General features: G+C 36.3%; 3 protein-coding genes across 3 annotated transcripts in view; 1 reads left to right on the plus strand and 2 right to left on the minus strand.

Moving 5' to 3' along the window:
- Nucleotides 1–17516, minus strand: part of LOC130420700 (uncharacterized) — a 195940-nt gene that overhangs the window by 111754 nt on the left and 66670 nt on the right. The gene's annotated exons all lie outside the window — the stretch shown is intronic.
- The window catches only part of LOC130420702 (uncharacterized), a 195470-nt gene that overhangs the window by 102213 nt on the left and 75741 nt on the right, over nucleotides 1–17516 (plus strand). The window lies entirely within an intron of this gene.
- LOC130420697 (aerolysin-like protein) lies at nucleotides 13058–14838 on the minus strand. Its single transcript, XM_056748187.1, has 2 exons — nucleotides 14727–14838; nucleotides 13058–14230 (listed from the first exon to the last, which is right to left on the minus strand). The coding sequence occupies exon 2, from the start codon at nucleotides 14211–14213 to the stop codon at nucleotides 13266–13268; it is 948 nt and encodes a 315-aa protein (XP_056604165.1). The 5' UTR covers nucleotides 14214–14230; nucleotides 14727–14838; the 3' UTR covers nucleotides 13058–13265.

Genomic DNA, 17516 nt, shown 5'->3' on the forward strand with positions numbered 1-17516 from the left:
AGCTGAGTTCCAGTTCTGAGAGCCACGACCGTCCCAATAAGTTGGGCCCCGCTCCAGCCACTACCACTGCTGTGAGTTCTTTGGTAAGTCCTTTATGTTTCACTTGAACTTTTGTAGTCCCTAGAACATTTACTGACTGTCCTGTATATGTTTTTAAACTTTCAAAACTTTTTCTAGTTCAGCCACCTTCTTTTTAACATCCATTTTGGCATATTCCACCTGTGATAATACTGTCACGCTACATCCAGTATCAATCTCCAATTTCACAGGGCCTTCATTTACCCACAACACCTGTGTAATAGGCGGTACCTGGGGCTGTGGTGTCTCTATACTATGCATAGTGAAAGCTTCTTCAGGCTGCTCTTCCTCGTCCTCCTCTTGAAGGTAATTTGCCCTCCTTGATTGTTGTCCTCGACCCCATTTGCCTGCATCCCAGCTTCTATCATGACCAGTTTCTTGGGTTTTCATTCTACACACTCTTTTCACATGTCCTATCTTTCCACACTTGTAACACTTTTCTTTGGCAAATCTACAGTCTTTTGGTCCATGGTTATTCCCACCACATCGATAACACATCACTATAACACTCGACTTACTTTGTTCTCCGATATCCACTTTAAAAACAGTGGTGCTTTGTGCATATCCGCCATATCCTTATTAGCAGCTTCAATAGCCTGAGCTTTTCTTAGCGCCGTCTCAAATGTCAGTCCATCCTCAGCCAATAATCTCCGTTGTATGCAATCATCATTAACACCACAAACTAATCTGTCTCTCAGCATCACTGTGAGTGTTTCTCCAAAATTACAATCTTGTGCCAGCTTTCTCAGTTCTGCCACATATTCCACAATGCTTTCATCCTGATATCTATTACGTGAATTAAATTTCCACCGTTGCACTATTTCACTGGACTTCGGATTAAAGTGATTTTTCAGCAAACTCACCAGTTCCTCATAACTCTTTGCTCCGGGTTTTTCAGGACTCAATAAATTCCTCATCAGTGTATATGTTTGCGCTCCCACACTGCTTAATAATATGGCTCGTTTTTTCTCTGGTTCTTCCACATCATTTGCCACAAAGAAATGGTTCAATATTTCACAATACTCTTCCCACGATTGCAACTTATTATCAAATGGTGTTACGGATCCCACCATACCAGCCATTGTTCTGCTCAATCAATCAGTAAGTCAGGTGGTAGCTTTAAGTTTCTTTAGCTTACCCCAATCGGCGTCCTGCTTTTTACTTGTTTTCAGGAAATAATTGATCCAGCATTTAGACTTTCATCCTCGTCGCCATATGTTGTATCTGGAATACAATGGAATAACTCCCAGAGAACGAAACTTCGTTATGATCTTTCTTTATTTAGGATCCCTCAGGACAGCAAACATGACAATCACAAGCACGCTCATTACGAGCTCTTCTGCTCTTTTAACAGTGCTATCAATCCACCACCCCAATGCATCACCTTATTTCACTACAGTTCAAAACATGGTTACTGTAGTAGGCTACAACCATGGGTTTGCTAATAATACAAACCCAGAAAACGAGATTACTTAACTTTTATTACAAAAAACTAGTTTCGTTAGGGAGTAGTTTTACCAGTGAGGAAACATACAGAAATATCATGTTTTTGTCTCGATACACAAGAGAATTCAAACGGAACATTGAAATCATTTAAGTATTTGGCAGATGCTTTGAAAGCGACTAACATTGCATTTCCATTTGTTTCTGACTGTGCAATACCCTGGATCGAACCAATGGCCTTCGCGTTGCTAGCGCCATGTTATAAATATATAATTTTTTGTTTAACAGAAATTAAATGACATTAGGGTCTTTATTCCTGCTATACAGAAAACATTTCCAGGCAGATTATTTTGGGACATATAAAACATGTTAACTTTTTTGTCTAGATTGACTGCTATGCGATCAACAGTATGTCAGATGAACAGCTTCTGTCATATATCCCTAAATTTGGAGACCGGATAGCAATAAGACAATACTGCAGAAGAGAAGTAGCTGCATTAGAAGGAAATTCCAGTACAGTGTCTAAAGCCACAGAAAACCTCATGTCAAAATTGCAAGAAAAACGGGCCTGCAAGAGAAAGCATAATAATTATCGCTCAGAAAAACTCAGTGGAAACTCAAATGCCCAGAAAAATGAGCGAAGTTACCAAATGGGACTGTTTGAAGAGATTCGGGGCTCCTTTGTTCAAATCAAAGAAAAAAGGGGTGGTGGAACCAGACACTTAAAAGCTCTAAAGAGTGCCACCATGGCAGAACTATTGGATTGTGGCAAGAAATTGTTTTTTCCAAATGGGAAAAATAAATTAGGGGATATAACTGAATTTGAGCTGAAATTAAGAGACTTCACAGAGGAAGAACTAGATCTACAAACAACTTTAGTTGAACAATATGAAATAAGGAAGGTAAAGATACTGAGATTGTATCTGTCTTGCAAGAGATTATACACAACTCCCAGCACAGAACTGAGAAAAACCAGTTGTTAGTTGTTGATTTACCATTTTTGTCGGATGACAGTGTGGTGTGGATAGAACCAGACACAGAGAATGTAACACATAGTTCAATTTCAGTTGATGAAGAAATTCAGTTCGGTTGTGCCGTTTTGGAAGATCATACTATACTTGATGACACTCTACCAATGGACCCAGATCAAATAGCACGAGAGAAACCACATTCCACAAAGATAAAGCTTCGCAGAGGAAACGTTTTTCAAGATCTCAATGCAGCTTTTACAGATGGCTTAGTGTTTCTTAGTGACAGTCTTGTAGAAATTGAAATGGTCCTACCTAATGGTAGCACTGAGAAAGGAGAAGACAATGGTGGAATTCTCAGAGATGCACTGAGTGAGTACTGGGGTACTTCTGTGATGAAATGTACAACAGGAAACACACTAAGGGTACCCATGACAAGGCATGACATGAAAGATGAATGGGAAAATGTAGCTAAAGTGATGGTACTTGGTTACGATACAGTTCAATACTTTCCCATTGTGCTGGCCAAGCCTTTTCTGTGTCACTGTCTTGGACTTAAAATGAATGAGGAGGAGCTCTTCACAGAATTTTTAGAAAAAATTCCACAAGAGGAAAAACAACTAGTTGAAGAAGCAATGAGAGACTTTACATCTGTCTCTGAAGGAGAAGAATGGTTTGAATTCTTGGAGGCTCATAATGTGAAACTTCTTATCAATGAAAATAATGCCAGACAGACCTTACTTGATGTGGCGCACAAAGAAATTGTTCAAGATCCAGCTTACATAGCAGAGTGTTGGGGCCCAGTGTTGAAAAATCTGAAACTTCCTTCAGGAGGACTAAACGAATTAATGATAACCCTTACTCCAACAGCTAGAAAAGTTGTAGCTATACTACAGAACGAAACGCTTAACAACAGAGAAAGCCAGATCATGGATTATCCTAAGAGATTCATCAAGTGCTGCAGTGATGTTCGGCTCAGAAAGTTTCTGCGTTTTTGCACAGGTGATTGATATCTTTTGATCTTATTATATTCAATCTATATAGCATATACTTAAAAAACTATCAATTTATTTACTTTTATATTACATTGCAGTTATACATTTTTGTTTTTCCCTATTCTATATTAAATTTTACATTGTTTAAATTGAATGTATATACATTTAAGTTATTCACTGGTTTCTTTTCTTGGCAGGAGCTGACCTCCTTGTTGCGAGGTGCATTCACGTCCGATTTGTGCAACCACAGAGTTCCTTCACAAGAAGTCCCCAGTTCCACACCTGTGGATGTGTGTTGGAAGTTCCAAACAATTATACTTCATACCTTGAGCTTGCAGAGGAGTTCACAAATGTCCTTGAATCAAACATATGGGTGATGGACATTATATAGAGGTAATTATACTGATAATTACAAAGAATATGTCTGTTATGTTGTCTAAAATTCTTAACACTGTTGTTTTTTGTCTAAGGTGGTACAGGGTAGCCGACGGTGCAGTCTGTGCAGCAGCAGCAGCAGCATGTGACGTGGCGGTACCTGTATCTTCTGTGCTTTATTCAAAGTCTCACTCACAGTTTGAGATTTATAGTACTTATGTTTTGTTTACTTGTACAGTTTGTGTTAAGATAATGTTGAATAAAATGCACATGTGTTGTTACAGCAGGGTTACAATGTAAAGTTATATAGATTCACATTTAATTTGAATATACTCCTGTTTTCAATGTTTGTATTGCATGCTAACCTATTCTTACAATCCATTGCAAAAACGTTGTTCCAAAAGCAATAATGTAAGACATTTATTGAATAGGCTTTAGAAGTTTGTTAGCTGAAGCTAATTCATTCGAAATCATTAATTGTTGCTGTTGTCCTGAATACAAAGTTTACAAAAAATAAAATACAAATTTTGATGCCTAAATATAAAAATAAAATATTGTAAAGTAGTAAACAAGACTACATCAATCAAATTAGACATAAAAGATGAACAATACATGGCAATAAGTCAAAAACAGCATTTCCTTAAATCACTGTTAATCTAATAATAAAGGAATTGAATCTGTCCATAACAATTTTATAATTGTTTCTTATGTGTATTTATCTCACAATATTTAACACTGCTGTAAGCTCTTGTCTTAGTGCAAGGTAGAGATCAAATGCTGTATACCTATCCCTGGGAATTCTGAAATGATGTTGTGCCATTATGTGGGAGCACAGTGTAAAAACGTCCTCATCACAAGAGATTGTAGAGCGATGGGTGCATTGATCTTCACAGGTGTCACATTCTTCCCCTGGTACTAGACTTATGCAGTCTTCTGTGTTATATAATTCAGGAAATGTGTACATGACATCTGGCCGACCATGGGGAACAAGTCTATTTCTTGCTGGACGAATCAGGTGGCTGTTCCAGATGTCTTTTGTAGAATCCAGTTCTTCCTGTAAAGTGATAAAGAGCAAAGAGTGATGTTCCCTGTTGTACAGCACTGTGTGTGTGTGTCTATTTACCTGGATCAAACCCAGGAAACAGAATAACACAAGGTTCTTGTCCAAAAAGCTCCCATCAAAATTGCCTTCATCTTTAATTTGGTGAAAGTATTCCAGCCAAAAGTCCACACACTCTTTTCTAAGAACACCCCACCAGCTCTCAATTCTCTGGTTGGCTGTACTTTTGCCATAGATGAAGCTGCTTTCTCCAGCAAGTGGATCAGCATCTCCACGTCGTAAGTATCGCTGGATATCCCTAATCGTGCTGTTTTCTGTTCCCATATCTGCTGATTTGAGGAGAGCCACCAAGAGCTCTTACTGTCTCAAGAAAGTAACCTCCTATGACTTTGGGGTCACTGCTTGTGTGGTATGCGTTTAACCACAGAATTTTGCGGGAGAATCCATCAATCGCCCCATTGATACAAATGCCAAATGGCTTTAATTTGTCATAAGAGTCAACATGCCATACAAAGTTGGGGCCTTTTGAAAAATAAGCTCTTCTGTGCAATCTTCTTTTTCTTCGCCTTTCAGTGCCCAGTGGATCAAGAGTAGACAAAATGAGGCGGATGTCTTCCTTGCGCACATGAAGTCCTTTCTCCTTGCATTTACTATACATCCATCTATATCCATGCAATGCTCCTGAGCCCTGAAGTTCTTCCCTAACAAACTTAATAACACTGAATAAGTTGTCAAATTTTTTTCTTCTAAATAGTCCATTTCTACTCAGGTTTTTTTTTTGTGTATTCAGGCTAATAGTTATCCCGTGGTTAACACTTAAAATATAAAGGATCTCTTTATAAGGAAGACTCAAGTCAAAGTAATATTGAATTAAATCAAATCTGTCCATCCCAAATGATAAGGAATAAACAATCAACTCTCAACAGTTACCTAAGGGTAAACAGAGAGATAGAAAGAGAGAGTTACTGGACAGTATTCTGTACAATGTATTAAAACACTGTGGTTTCTATTAAGGATTTACATAAAAGACCACATTTGAGGAAAAAGCTCATTAAAATAGAACAACAACACTACTTGTTAAGAATGTAAATGAATAGTAGATATTTATAAAAGTGTAAGGTCATACAAAAAATGAAGGCTGTGAAGCGATTCAAGTTTTTAATATAATAATTACATGATGTGTTGATTAATAAATCAAATTATTCTCCAATTAATCACGTATCACACAAATTTAAAGCAGTTAATACAATAAAACATTACAGCAAATAACTTCAGAATATATTATTACATTTTTAAGCTAAAACGGCAATAATTTTGTTTTTCAGAAGCTGAATTTGTATTTATATATATATATATATATATTATAGACTAAAACAGTTTGGTAACCAACATTCTTAGGAAATACCTTCATTTTCCCCAAAGCAATAAGGGCAAGCAAATGTAAATAAACAATGTAAATGCTTTTTTTTTCGGGCAAACTCTCCCCATTTATACTGTGTTCAACATTTTAATAATGTGAACGTTAAAAAAAGTGCCACTAGGTGGCGGTAAATGTGATAAATTCAAAGGATTCATTAAATTCGTACAGGAATGCAGTAAATGAATCTTTATGAAATCAAGCCACTGATTATTTGATTAACTCAAGAAATTTAATTATTTAGAAACTAAATTGTGTTGCTCAGAGGCCCGCAACAGTCTTCCTGAGTCTAATATTACGCTATATATTAGACTATATCACGAAGTAAGTTGTTGCCAATCAATTGAATTGTATGAAATCTAAGATGACCAACTTATGTCTGTGTAAGCGTGTTAAATGCTTAAACAATGTTAAAACGTTAAATTTCCAGGCATGCACGTTAATTATAATTAACGCCTTAAATACACAGCCCTAATAAAAATTCTGCAATCATTGTCATGTCCCGGGTTTGATCCTCCTTCACATTGTCTCACTTTTCCCTTCCCAACAAACATTGGTCCGACGGCAACGTCGTGTCCCTGGCCGAAAATAGTCGCGGTAGGACGACACTAGCCGGTAAAAATATGTGACATATAACATTTCCTAAAAATTCATTTAGATACATGCGTAGATGTCATCAGATCTCTAGGGTTGCATATATGATTGTTACTTTGACTTTAGCTACGTGTAATTATATAAATATTGAAGCAGTTGAAAGGGCGTCCTCTTGTGACGTCCTCTACACGTGCATTTTTAGTCCATCGTGACCCTCTGTAAAATTCTTATGAAATAAGCAAAAGAAATTCTGCTTACCTTGAATAATACTGCAATGATTCATTTGAGTGCCCAATTAGTTTTAAAAATGTTGTGAATAGACGTTGATTGACGTTACACGTCATGCACCCTTTCACAATTTAAAGTGGATGATTGCCAAAACTGTGCTGTCAAAATCCGTAATCCATACTCCAGTCCAGTTGGTGGCGGTAATGCTCCTTCAGATGATTTACCATCAGCAATAAACTCTAAAGAAGAGGAAGACTCGGTAATGTCGGTTTGGTTTATTTCGAAAAGTGACGGAGTTATACAAATACTACTGTTGGGTAAGTGCATTTTGTTTAGTTTTATTAATGTGGTTGAGTCTTACTTGTTGGACACGAAGGAACTGAAAGAAATGTTGCGCACATTGTCAGCTGCCACGTAGTTTGTGTTTGGCTGAAATTAGCTAGCAGGCTAAAAGGTAGTTTAAAGTTACGCTAGTTTCTACACTTGAACTGTGCTGTGTAACGTTAATGCTTCTTGCTAGGATATTGATAGCAAAATCATTAATCCCCCAAACTGCTAACTCGTTCCCTGCCACAGTTATCTTGTCATTTAAAAATCAACCGTTCACTGCAAAAAACGAGTTATTATTCATTACAGAAAATGTATTGTGAGCCATCAAAGTTTAGAGAACATGTTAAAAAACGCTGAAGCTGGCTCAGAACTTTTTTTGTAAAGGCTGGCAGGTAAAGAGTTAACGTTGGCTGAGTTTTGTGTCAGTTACAATTAACATTTAGTTGAGTAATTTCATGCAACTACAGGAACAATGTGTAAATAAATCAGGGGTTCCAAACCTTCTTCCTTTAGGACATCTGGCCTAATTGTTTGTATAAAACACAAAATGTGACAGCAAGTGTCACATTCAGTTTAGGTGTAGTCATGTGTCCAGGTGTGTGTACATATTAATGAACAGATTTTTCTTTCAGGATTCCAAAGGAATATTTTCCATGCTTTTCGGTTTTAAAGATGACTTCAGCGAATAGCTGGCATTCTGGAACATGGCAAAGAATTGTGACAAAGAATGTGTGTGTTTGTGTGGATGTTAGTTTGTGTTTGTTTGTTTTTCTTTTTCTCTGTGTATACACATATATTTGGGTAGTTAACAAAAGAACCATAGTGATGGCAACAAATCTGGAAACAAACTGTAATTTTTCTGAGGTGAAGTAATCCTGAGTCATTTATATTTCACAGAATCACGTTAAATGCATTTATGGTGAAATTCATTATGAGGGGTGGTGGTCAACTTAAAAAGAAGCCATTTAAAGCTATACTATGTAATTCAAGGAAATGTTGGCCTTATGACATTGCAAAAATCTCTTGTTCCTTGTCTATTTTTTCATTTATGTAATTTTTCTTTACTCTATTTAGTGGACTTCTCTGTAAGAACATCAGGTTTTACCAGAAATACCACTTTTACAAAGTTTACAGGGTCTTTCTCAAGGGCACCACTAATCTAACATATATTCTTTGTCACAATCTAGACTCTTCATAGAAGATGAAGACTTGCCATGATCAAGAATACCAGCTATTTGCTGAAGTTCATCTTTCAAAACGAACAGCATGGAGTAAAGTACTCATCAGGTGCTTTTGCTACCCGTAAATACGTTTATTCTAGTGTTATTTGTAACTTTTTGACATTCGGTTATTCTAGAGAAGAATAATACATGTTAATTACAATCTTGTATGTATTTTAAATTTAGTTGTGTGATAATCTGACTTTTTCTAAATACATTCATGTAATTTACCTCAAATTTTGCCTTTGATTTTTTTTCTACTTTTTTAATATTCATCTTCTTTTGTCTCACTCAGATGCTGTGAACAGGTGTAGCCCAAATGCAACAGATTCAGACTTTGATGCAGCAATGGCGGAACACATGAAGCACACTGGGGTTGATGGATACTTGTTTTATGGCTGTTTGAACAGTAATACAAGACTGTTAGGAAATAATTTGGTAGTGCCATAGCTCTGACTTCCATGCATCAATGGTGGAACACATGAATCACACTCCTGGCAGAGCCGGTGGTTGGGGACCAAGAAAATGAGTTAACATTTTGAAAAAAATGGACTTAAGTAGTTTCAAATGTGTTTCTGTAATACTGTACTTTTGTCATTTTCATGTTTTATTAATGGCTGCTGAACATCAATGTTAAACTCCATTGCTATCGAGATTCTACTATTTTTATTTTCTTGTTTGAATAGTAGCTGTAATACAAATGGAAGACAATTAAAAAATGTGATGTTCACTATAAAATATGATGTGCTAAATTAAGACACTTAATTTTGCTTAAGTCCACATATAAAGTGTTATTATTTGTGATGTACACGTGATTGAAACGTTTTATAGACGTTCAGGTCAGACCGGACCGATTTTGGACCTTTTTAGAACTTAAGTCAATTTAAGACACGTAAACCTTTAGACATAATTGCTTGCCTTGCACGATGTTACACAACGCGAGTATGATTATATTAAACGCATTCTTATATATACCCTTACATTAAGCAGCTACACATCTAGTAATAAACGTCCGGAAGCGGACACATTTGGACGTCCAGGGACGGGCAGAAAAGACGTGGAAATCACGTTCAGATGACGTCAAAGACGTCGGTTCAACTTTCATTTTGGAACTATTTTTCAACCGTGACGGGACGTGTCGGAATTACGTCTTTTCAACGGTCACTAAACGTCCAAATGTTTATTGGGTTCTCCCTCACAACACATGCACACACAAAGCGGTCCTTGAAGACAAAATAACCTGATGACGCGTCCGCATTCACGCGTATTTATAACCGGCAGGTGTGGGTGTAATTAGTCACGTCACCTGCCGAGGTTATTTAAAGCCAAAATAATTTTTGGCGTGTTTGACACATGTGGTTCACAACCGGTCGAACAAAGACTGTTCTCCCATAGCGTTTGAAACGCAGCATCGAGTGTAGCTTTTGATAGGGAACAGGTATTTATTCAGCAGTTGAAACGTTCATATTAATGTTAAAATGTTTAAAACCTTTGGATTCCTTAATCAAAATAAAATGACTGAAGCTGTTAGTTTCAACAGAAACATCATCTCAACAGGCAACAAGTCAACAGGCTGCAACTACTTCAAGTTTATATCTTTTTTATTTTTTTGATATATAACTTTAATGAATAATTCATGACATAAATATAATGATGCATTTACATTTCCTGTCATATTAACATTTTGTCCTTCAAATTGTTCAGGTGGAAACCTATGGCACCCGCTAGATTGTGCTGTGGACCAAAGTAAAAAAACCTGCAATGCCAAAGCTGATGCGGTAATAGAGGTTGATCGATACCTAAAGGAAACTAACATACCCAGAACCCATGATCCACTATAATACTGGAAAGAAGAAAAACATGTGTTTCCTCATCTATATCTGATGACACTGCAGTTCCTGTGTACACCAGACTCCAAAAACCAGTAAAATAGTCTCTTATGGGCCCACATTCTTCTTCACCCAGCTACACAAGCACATTTAATAACCACATAATCCATGAATTAGTCTTTCTGACATTACGTTTATAAAGTCTCCTATACAAGATACAGGCAATGTTATTACACATTACAGATAGTAGTCAATTACATGTCATATTCTCACTTACTCTGGGGACCTACAACACGCACATTGACTTATAATAACTTTTATATTAACAGGAATTGCCATATTATAGTACAAGAATATCATCAGCATATGATTTTTATTTGTACACTACAGAGAACAATTACATCAATGAGGTGTTCCATCCAGTGAGGCTTCATCACAGATTGTTCCCAGACGACTGTTGTACATTTTATGATCCACTAGATGTCACTGTAATTGATACTCCAACACTTCAAATCTTTTCTCGATCCAGTTAGAGAAAAGCCTCATAGCTTCACGAGGCTTCATCTAGACATCCCTATAAGGTACAGCTAAACATCCACAGGAACAGTAAATAAGGAACATCCACGGGTATATTAAACAATATACATTCACGGGAGTCAGAGGCTAAGTATCTCGGTAACATTAAAATAACTAGACCTGACCATGATGAATGGGAGAGTGATGGTTATATGTGGTGTGGATGATTGCGTGCAGGTGTGACTGTTATCCATGATGATGAGTGAGTGCACTGAGTTCTGGGAATTGGAGGTCATAACTAAAAGTCTGGTGAGAGAGTGCGGGGAAGTGTTTGAAGAGGCGCTGGTGCACAGGGTGTGGTCAGAGCGGATACTGTGGGTGTTACAGACACAGAGCTATTTATATTTGCATCTTTTATTCAGTTAGTCTGTGATGCCCTATAATGTAGCAGTAACAATGGAAATTAAAGTATTTACTTCATAGCCCAAACATTGAAAAAGGTATAGAGACATTCTGGGGATAACTCTGACTATTTTTACATTGCAGAAAACACCTGGATTTGCTGTGTTTCTCACCCTTTTGAAGAAGAACAGGGGGCAGGCTCAAGCCCCCAAAGCCTCCCCCTCTGCACCTGCCTGAAAACCTTTAATATTAAATTCATATGATAAAGGTGGTCTGAAATTTATTGACTATTTTTATTGGCTCTCTAAACAGTGACTTTAAAATAAATTGGCTAAAACATTATCTGGAATTCAATACCTGGGTGGCTTAGAATTTCTTTTAATGTGTACTTATAAAATAGGAAAACTTTCTTAATTTTACCAACAAGTACTTGCTATTTGGCGTCTTATTTATAAACACAACTTCTCCCAACAATTTTTTTAAATCTGGAATAATGCCAGTTTTTTGTATAAAAATAAGCCTGTTTTTCACAATTGGTTTAGTGAAGGGTTGTCATTGGAGAGTCAGTCATTTAATAATGAACAGTCCTTATTTATGTTTGCAGACTTCATCTCAAGATATAAGATACCTGTTCCAGTAAAATAATATAAGGTGTACCATACCTATAGGTGTCCATATTCTGCTTATTCTGCTATTCTGTACATGGTCTAGTGGGTTAAACCACTGAACTGGTAAATCAAAGGTTGCTGTTCGATCCCAGCAGCCACCACCAGTGTGTCCTTGAGCAAGACACTTTACTCCCTGTTGCTCCAGGGGGATTGTCCCTGTAATAAGTGCACTGTAAGTCACTTTGGATAAAAGCATCTGCCAAATGACTAAATGTAATGTATATCTCCAATTTATGCCTTTTGCCTATCAACTACAAAATTGATTCTTTTGAAAGAGAATATCTCAACACCTTCTGTTATTTTCTACTGGAACAATTTCTTTAATAATGTAAATTGGACTCAAGTTTGGTCATTAGCTCAAATGTCCCTCCAGCAAATAAAGTTAAGGAAATATCCGCTGAAACAATCTCTCGTTTGATTTGGTCCTGCCAACATAACCAACATTTTTGGACTAATGTGGCTTCCATTGTTGATAATATAAAAAAAAAGTTTTCCTAACATTAAAACGTGATTTAGGTTATTACATCAAGGATGAATTTTTAAAGGGTGTTTGCTTTATTATATATTTTATTTTGGTGTGAATGTCACATTCATGAATGCAGGTTCACAAAGAGCAAACCTATTTTTGTAGTGCTTTTTTATGAATATAGATGTAATGTCAAAATCTAAAAATTGTAAAGCAATATAAAGACTGTCACTTTAAGGTCATCCTTTAACATTTTCACACAAAAATTCACTTTATATGTTTTTTGTTTTAAATGCACGGTAACGTCCTATGGAAATGTAAACTATGTGTAGTATACATTTGTGTGTGATGTTTAAGTACTCTCTTAAGTGTTTTTTTCTTGTTGATGCATGTGGAATTTTCTTTGTTATACAATGGGATGTGACATTGTACACAAAGTTTCCTGACAACAAAGCATTTAAAACACAATAAAATTATTATATTTATTCACAAAAATAGAGAATTGTCCCTGTTTTTGGAAAGAGATTGAAACTTTGATCCAAAATTAAACAGAATAAAACACTTCCCCATTCCCAACACCCAAGAAAAATTAAAATCAAACAAAACATGTGTGATCACTGATAATCAAATAATAGATCAAATTAAATCATATTTGATTTCTCAATCGTTTTAGCTATCAAAGTTTAAACTCTTTAGCATGAACCTTTATTTCAGTGTAAGTAAGACCTTTGTATTTGCCCTTGGTTTCATATTGTAACACACTTTGATTCCGGCACTTTATTTTCACTGTGCCAGTGTATGGCAGGTCAAAACTGCATCTGCCAATGTCGATATCAACAACAACCTTCTTCCCGGGTGGAATTTCTATTTCAGATGACACCGTTTCTGTTCTCTCCTCCGTATGCTCCCCTCCATAACTGCTTTCTGCCCCAATGGTAAAGCTGAATCCTGTTGATACTTCAGCAATTTCTGGAATACCAGCCTTTACTTCCAGCGAAATTGTTGACGAAAAGCTTATGCTTTGAGACCATGAGGATGTCTTGGATATTTTTTTTGAGCTTTCAATTTTTTGCTTTTGACTGATGGATGACTCATTTGTGTAAGCAACAGATTTGATTTCTTCCACTGCCACCTTCGGTATCATTTGGTTAATAGTGGGATATTTGACATCAGTAAGCACTACCGATTCAATATCATTGAGAAACACAAATCCCATACTATCAATGTCTGAACCACCTCTTCCTTGAACACCCAGACAATATCCAGAGCCAACATCCATAGGGTATTCTGATTTTAATCCCCAGCTTGTCATTTTCACAAAGAATTCCTTTTGCAGGGTGGTCTTGAAACGAATGGCCCCAAGACGCGTTCCAGCTCCATTTCCCCACAGGGACAACGAGGTGAAACTCTCACCTGGCTGGAATTTGTACTCTTGATAAGGTCCAGCTGGATTTCCAAAGGTTTGGTTTCTCCCATCAGAAAGCCAGACCTTGACAGCTTTCACTTGCCATTCCCCCACCCAAACCCCGATCTTTTCTAAACTGGCACCATTTGTCTCACCGGTAAATGAAAAGTGCTGACCTCCTTGGCCACCAATTAAACTCACAGTTGTTGGAAAGGACATTGTTGAAGTTATAAGATCTGAAAAATGAATCAGAGATTAATATTATAGGGTAAATGAAGCACATCACCGATGTCTCTATGTGTCTGTAATATAATAATACATTTAGAATTCATAGATTTTTTATTCAACATTTTCTACTACTAAACTAATGTTCAAAAGTTTGTGGTCTTTTACACAATTCCCCACATTTGAGTACAACATTCTCATTCAAACTGTATTACTTTCAGCAACTTTACAGTAGCCTAGACAAGCCTAGCATTTGATAAAATTTACTCTTGGCATTTTTTCAGCCAGCTTCTTGACCAATTCTAGGCTCTTTTATTCAACATTCAGTCCAAGACATGCATTTTAAAAACAGTTTTATTAGTAAAATTCTAATTCAAATTTACTGGTTGGCACATGATATTTTTGCGCACACCCCTTCAGATTAAAATGTTCAGAGAAACCATTTATATCAAGTGACCTAAACTAAATAAAATAAAGTTGAAATGAAGTGCCTACGGAAATACTTACATGGTCAACTGCAGTTTCTTCTAGGCCAGCTTGTGTGGAAGAAGTCAGAAGGTAAAATTGTTTGAAAAGATTCAGCTTAAATAGTGCCCTAAAGGGGGTTAGCTTCTCAAAAGAGACACTCCCATTCCTGAGTAAAAGATTATTATCCAACAAGAAGAATCAGACATTTCACTGACCTGAAACTTGAAACCTGAATTAACCCTTTAGAGCCTGAAGAGAAAATATGTTGTTTTGATCCCTCTGTTTTTTGGACAATTTTTGGGATATTTGAACACAATGTCCTATAATCATGTGCAAGGTATCGTGTTTGCTTTGAAATGCCTTGTCAATGCCTCGCCAATTTTATTTCTTATCACATTCCCTTTTTCTTTGTAAGCTCTCATCAATGTGTTCTTGTTTTTCACACCTGATGAATCCCCAGATGTCAGCGCTGCTTGGGGTTTAAAAAGTATAAGTAGTAAATGCCGCCATAAATAATACACAAAGTGGTATAAAATCATACCCAGCAGCCGGATCCTCTTCGTTCTGTTCACAAATGTGACAAAATGACGAACAGACGAAAGACACCAAATAAGGATTACGGGGAAAAGACGACCCTACAGGGAAAATTACAAAAACGTTATAGCAAGATTTCCTTGGTGAATCCAGCAAGGGTAGTGAGAAAGTTTTAAACACTGTTCTTTCATGTTCTTGCTTAATGATTGGTTTAAGTTCATTTTTACTCAGAAGAACGTACAGATTGCCACTTTAACGTATATCGATTGAGAAATGACATACTGTAATAGGCAGTGCAAATTTGTGATTTGTGGCATTTTTTGCAAAATTTTCAGTACATACAGCAGGTCTCTTTGGATAAAAGCGTCAGCCAAATGCGTAAAATTTAGACCTTTTTTACATACATTAGCTAGCAAAGTTACAGCTGAATTAACCGCAGAAATTGTATCAGTGTTGGGGAGTAGCTAACTACAAGTAGCAACGCTACTAACTTTATTTATTTGTCTGTAGGTTGATGGTAGTTTAGTTACTGTTAAAACATTGTAGCTTTTTCCGTAGTTAAATACTTTTATAAGCAAGACCGCGGTGTATGGAGGACGGGAAGAGTTGTGTGTAAACCAATAAAGCATTTCATTGTTTAATAACCAATTTTACAATAAAAATAGACATTAATACATTTGCTTACAACTTCAGTTATTTATCCAAATATAACTAGGCAAATTGATAAAGTCATTCATTATTTATTGTTTTAATGGGCAATAAAAAACGTGATTACAAAATGCACAGTACAGAGACATCATTAACCCTTTAAAACCACATTGTGGTTTCATCCCCATAGCCATGTAAAATGTCACATATTTAATAAATTCAATAAAACATTTCTGTGGTAGGTTAAGCTGATGCTAGAATAGCGTAAGTAGCGTTCAGTATGTGATGAGAGAGTTCGAGTGTGCACGCTTCAGTGGTTACGATCTAAACTGGGGGTTTTTCATATCTCTTGCAGGGAAATAAATTTGTTGCACAAGTGACGAGTACCGCCTCAGTCTTAAAAGTGTACCATAAACCTTGATATTAAAGCAATTATTATAACATTGACAAATCACTGTTTTTTAACATTGATTCAATGGTTTTCAGCTGCTGTCTTGCTATAAGTGTATCAAATGGACATTTGTATATAACTGCAAATATTTTATGATACTGATTTCTTCCCAATAATCCTTCTTTTATGATACATTTTATAATTTAAAAGTGTTTTGTATGCTCATGATTTTGTGTGTGTGTATGCATCTCCCCAAAATTACTGTTGCTGACAGCCCCAGGCGCTTCTCAAGACGTTTCCCGGGTATCGACACATTTCAACAACACAGATAAGAGACAAGTTAATCTTGTTTTGCTAGAACAACGTCTTGTTGTGTCTTGTAGTCCAAAAACAATGTTTGAGATTTAATTTTTTTCCAACACCCAATGATTGTCTCTGACAGGGGGACCCTAAACATGACACCAATATCTTCTGTCCTGCTATGTTACTGAGCAGCACTCTCGTTTACAACAGTCGAGGGACGATTGACAACAGACCTATTGAGGAGATGGAGTATCCTTCTGACAATCCACATACATTTCAAATCATTTTTATATATTTTTACAAATTTGTGAAAATACAACATCAGTTTGTAGTCACAGTAAGGAGACGCACTTTTTGTAACTTTAGCGCTCTTTATGTATACAAAATAACTCAGTGTACTAGTTACTCGTTACTTTTTAGGCGGTGTTATTTAATGAATTAGAAAAAATTATTAATAATCAAATTTGGAGATTTATGTTGAAAGAATAGCTAAATAACAAAATACATGTTTACCTTTCTAATGAAGTTTATAACTGGTTACAACTCAGACAAAGTAACCATTCAATGTGTTGTTCTGTCTGTCTGTCTGTCTGTCTATCATGAGTTCGGTGTTCAAGTGAAAACCATCTGAGCACTTCCAACATTGTTAAATCATTTGTAATAGGCCCAACAATGCAGAAAGTAATAATTAAGAGCCGAAAATACTGCATGCAAAGAATGCAAAACATTTGTAACTTAAATTGCATTGGATTAGCATTAACAGTCATATCTTTAGAGGAGGTGGCTGATCAATTACACAACCTCAAGCCATCCAAGATGTATGTTACATTATTTCTTAGGTAGAACAATAAAGATGTTTATCTGTGGTCCAATGTTTTTAATGGTTCATGTCTTTAAAAGTTCAGAGTACAGATAGAGGCAACATAAAAGTAATCCCTGCAGCTTCTTTCAAT

Source organism: Triplophysa dalaica, chromosome 5 (genome assembly GCF_015846415.1).
Source record: "Triplophysa dalaica isolate WHDGS20190420 chromosome 5, ASM1584641v1, whole genome shotgun sequence".
Lineage (NCBI taxonomy): Eukaryota > Metazoa > Chordata > Actinopteri > Cypriniformes > Nemacheilidae > Triplophysa > Triplophysa dalaica.